The sequence below is a fragment of the Tasmannia lanceolata genome, unplaced genomic scaffold (assembly GCF_043159265.1).
Source record: "Tasmannia lanceolata isolate RefF3 unplaced genomic scaffold, GAP_Taslan_0.1 ptg000011l, whole genome shotgun sequence".
NCBI lineage: Eukaryota > Viridiplantae > Streptophyta > Magnoliopsida > Canellales > Winteraceae > Tasmannia > Tasmannia lanceolata.
Window position 1 is genome coordinate 4,410,697 of NW_027518688.1, and position 4,669 is coordinate 4,415,365.

The window sequence follows — 4,669 nt, forward strand, 5'->3', positions numbered from 1 at the left end:
CCAAGCTCCAAGGGTCTTAAATACGGCGCCTTTTGTTGCCAAATACAATGAAGAGTTGTTGCTCACTTGCCTCTAGATAGGCTAATACAAAGTAGAGCTCACAATGCACTCTCAAATATAATTACAAGTAATGCCTAAGCCAATCTCAAATGATTTTCTCAAACCAAGGAACAAGAGGTTGGTGAGATAAAATTAACCTAAAAATGATTGCAAGTAGTTTTCAAGGGTTCTTTTGAGTTGGAACATGTTCATCTTTAAGTTTTAGATCCATACAATGTGTATATATAGAGTTCCAACAATATGACCGTTTTTGGGGTATTTCGGTCATTTTCGAGTCAAAAAACTACTAATCGTTGGACCCCCAACGGCTCTATTTTTTTGTGTCCAAGTTGTTTTCTCGGAGCTCCGAGAAAATTCTTGGAGCTCCGAGACTGGATTTCCAGCAATCAGCTTCTAATTTGAAAAATTCATATCGCCTTCGTTTCTTATTAGATTTTGACGTTCTTATACTCTAAGGATATGAGAAAAATGAGAGCTATCTGTTAAAAATATTTTCAAAAATATTTAAAAATATTTTAAATAATCTTTGATAGGATTTAGTTGCTGGTCCAGATTGTACTCTTAGAACTCTGTTTTGTTCAATGTTGTGTTGAATGCCATATGGGTCCCAACATGTTGGTGCACCATATGGCCATTCACTTATCCATTTAAGTTCTTAAAGGGTGTGTTAGTCTCTTTGAAAAATATATTTTTAGGGGTTTTAAAATGTGCCTTGATCAAGAGAAAACACAAGAGAGAAAGGTGATACATTCTACCATTCTAAGTACTCTCTTCAACTTCTCTTGAGACAATCTTCATTTGATCTTCAATGTGGTGGTTGGCTTGCTTTGGGATCTTCAAATTTGGGCTTCTTTCTTTGACACCTTCCAAGGATGATGCCACTGTTTGGTTCAAGCTCCTTTGTCCTTTTCATTGCTTGTTGATCCTCCAGCTTTGGCCTTCATTGATTTTTCCTAATTGTCCAAATGCTTGATGTGGATGATGTTGAGCTTCTCCTTGGTAGATCCTCTAAGCTATGGTTTGTCCAAGTATGCTCTAGCTCCTTTGTCCATTTGTTGGTTCATCTTCAAGCATAGGCCATCAATAGTGTGTTGGTGCTATCATGGATTAACCTGTGAATTTTTTGTCCATAGCACAACACTCAAGGCAAACAATTAGTCCGTAAACGACTAATCAATTTGCATTTGTTAGTCATCAAAACAAGGTGATTGAATGAACCCATGGGGAACCTTGGGCTAACACCCTCTCTATCCAGAAGCTAAGCCGAAGAAACAAAAGCTCAGAAAAGATGAGACCTGAATGGCTTCTCAAAATCAAGGACGAAGTAGAGAACCAACTGAAAGTAGGATTTCTAGAGGTCATCACATACCCCGAGTGGTTAGCAAACATTGTCCAGTGCCTAAGAAGGATGGAAGTGTGTGTTGTTGCGTCGATTGCAGAAATCTAAACAAAGCCAGTCCAACGGATGACTTTCCTTGCCTCACATCGACATCCTCGTCGATAATACGGCAGGTCATGCCTTACTCCCCTTTATGGATGGTTTCTCCGGATACAACCAGATAAAGATGGATCCGAAAGACAAAACCAAGATATCATTTACTACACAGTGGGGAACCTACTGCTACAGAGTGATGCCATTTGGTCTCAAAATGCTGGTTCAACGTATCAAAGGGCTGCAACTATACTCTCTTACACGACCTGATTCACAAGAAAGTAGAGGTATACATTGATGACATGATTGTCAAAGCCAAGGATCGAACGGATCATATCCGCACCCTGAGAAAATTCTTCGAGAGAATTGCCAAATACAAGCTCCGGCTTAACCCTAACAAGTGTGTTTTCGGAGTCACTTCTAGGAAACTCCTAGGTTTCCTTGTCAGCCACAGAGGAATCAAGGTAGACCCTGCCAAAGTCAAAGCAATCCAGGAGATGCCGTCTCCACAAACAGAAAAAGAAATCAGAGGATTCGTGGGAAAAGTTCAGTACTTAAGCCGTTTTATCACTCAGCTTACCAGTACGCAATCTTCAAGCTTCTGAAGAAAAATGTGTCCATAGAGTGGAACTCTGAATGTTAGCAAGCCTTCGAAAAGATCAAAGAATGTCTAAAATCACCTCCAGTTCTGTTACCAGCAGTCGCCGGACGACCATTCCTTCTTTATCTTTCAACCACAGATACGTCCCTCGCATGTATGTTGGCACAAGAAGATCCGGAAACAAAAAAAGAGATGCTAGTTTATTATCACAGCACGAAAATGCTGAAATATGAACTAAGTTACACTCAGCTAGAGAAAAATTGTCTAGCATTGGTGTGGGCCACCCAAAGGGTTAGACACTACTTGCTATCACAGAGGATCTACCTCATCTCTCGTATGGATCCGATGAAGTATCTATTTGAGAAACCAGCCTTGATCGGTAGAACTGCTCGTTGGTTGTTGTTGTTGTTGTTGTCAGAGTTTGACATAACATATGTCATCCAGAAGTCTGTCAAAGGCAGAATTATTGTAGAACAGTTAGTTGATGCATCTACGGAAGATATAGAACTGAGCCATGAATTTCTAAACAAAGGAATCATGACGATCGGGGATGCACCTAGTCTTACTACATGAACTATGTACTTTGACGGAGCGTCAAATTGAAAAGGCAAAGGGGTCGGTATTGTCCTTGTCTCACCTTGAGATGAACACATACCAATCTCTATCAAATTAGACTTTGACTGCGCCAACAATGTCGCTGAGTACGAGGCTTGCATAGCCGGTCTGAAAGGAGCCCTGTCCTTGGAGGTACAAGACCGTGATGTATACAAAGATTCTCTGTTAATCATCTATCAAACCAATGGAAAATGGCTCACCAAACAAGATAGGTTGATTCCGTATCACACTTACCTTACGAGCCTGATGAAAAATTTCCAAAACATCAGTTTCACTTACATCTCTGGATTGAGAAATAGGTTCGCATATGTGTTAGCCACCCTTGCGTCCATGGTTGATATCCCAGTTGGAATTAAGGTCCGTCCTTTGGCAATAAAGCGACAAGTTGTCCCAGTACACGTACACATGGTTCAGATAGCAGCCAGATTTCCAAATGGAAAACCTTAGTATTTCGATATCAAAAATCTTATCTCCGGCAGGGAGCATCCCCCAGAGGCCTCTTTAAAGGAGAGAAGAGCATTACAGAAATTGGCATCTAGGTATGTCATTTGTGGAGGAGACCTCTACCGCATATCATTTGATGGAGTCCAGCTCCTTTGTGTTGATGAAGATAGAGCCACATAAATCTTAGAAGATGTTCACTCCGGTTAGAGGGAAAAACTGTCTCCCATAGTCCCCCACTCAAATTATTCTTTGAATATGTTTATGTACGGGGTAGTGCTTAAATTGGTATATCATATGTATTCCTTCTAGATACCTCACCTTATTGCACTAATCTTTGTATCTAGATTACATGAGCTTCATTGATATATCTTGTAATTCTTGAATGTAGATAATCATAACTATGTGTTTTCAATTAAATATATCTATATTCATAGAGCTTAATGATCATATCATTTTCTCGCTATAGTCTATGAAGAAAACAATACTATACTTGTTCTAGACTATATTTGTACTTTAAATTGAACTTGTTCTTGAAAAATCCATCTAAGTGCAAACTCACATCATTATGCACTTAGCATCCATAAGTAGAGGAATTAACATGTCAACATTTTGCTAAATATAGTTCAAACATGTGTCACTCATTTCATTTAGCCAAATCCATCAAAAGAACATCCACATAGATTTCAATGAAAATAAATGTCACTTCATCTCATGAGATCAAAAGAAGGAAAAATAGAAATGATTTTTTAGATATCCTCACATGGCTCATGGAACAAATATACATGTCCATTATAATCCCATAGAAACGAGAAAAATAGGAGAAATTGAATAGACCACAAAATCCCTCGAAAAATTCCAAGAAATTGAAAACAGGGGTACGTCAGTTGACCGAGCTTCGGCGAGCGACCGCGGTAGGCTAATAGGCTAAAAATAAAAAGAAACAGGTTAGTTGCGGAGGTCGACCAACCTTCGGCGGGCTACCGCGGATGGTCGCGATAACAAAAATAACATGGGATAGAAGGGTCATGGCGGGCGACCGCGAGACCCCGGTCGACCGTGGGTGTCGAAAACTGGGTTTTAAAGCCCTTTCGCCAATCATTTTCCAACTTCCATTGCTTGTCTCTCTCCTATGTTTTCTTCCATTTTTTTTCCCTTTGCCATTTTCAACTAAGGATCTTCAAGACTAGGGTGTTTTAGGTAAGATCATTCCATTCTCTCATCTAATCTCTCATCTTCTTCCATATTTCTTCGTTTTCTCATTCAAAAATCATCTTTCCTTTCCATTACTTTCACTCTTCTCAATCTCTTCACATTTTCCTTCTTTGGTTCTTAGAATTCAATCATTTTATTTCTCCTTTCTCTCAAACCCTAAAACCCTCCTTCACTTCCTCATTATGCTTCTTGAAAATCCTAAATCCAAACCTAGAATGTCTACCTCAAAGAAAACCCATGCACAAAAGGGCAAACGGGCTAGGACTAAGCCTGAAGAAGTTGTGTTCCCCACAGAACACTTCTTT

The 4,669-nt window shown here is 39.6% G+C and overlaps 1 protein-coding gene across 1 annotated transcript; it reads left to right on the forward strand.

Moving 5' to 3' along the window:
- Nucleotides 1-2,312: 2,312 nt before the first annotated feature.
- Nucleotides 2,313-3,155, forward strand: LOC143885819 (uncharacterized). Its single transcript, XM_077389874.1, has 2 exons — nt 2,313-2,652; nt 2,767-3,155. Exons 1-2 carry the CDS (start codon nt 2,313-2,315, stop codon nt 3,153-3,155), a joined length of 729 nt encoding a protein of 242 aa, XP_077245989.1.
- Nucleotides 3,156-4,669: the final 1,514 nt, after the last annotated feature.

Coding starts and splice junctions, on each gene's coding strand:
- LOC143885819 (XM_077389874.1), top strand. CDS start 2,313: ATGCTGAAATATGAACTAAGTTACACTCAGCTAGAGAAAAATTGTCTA. Junction 2,653..2,766: donor GACGATCGGGGATGCACCTA/GTCTTACTACAT, acceptor CTATCAAATTAG/ACTTTGACTGCGCCAACAAT.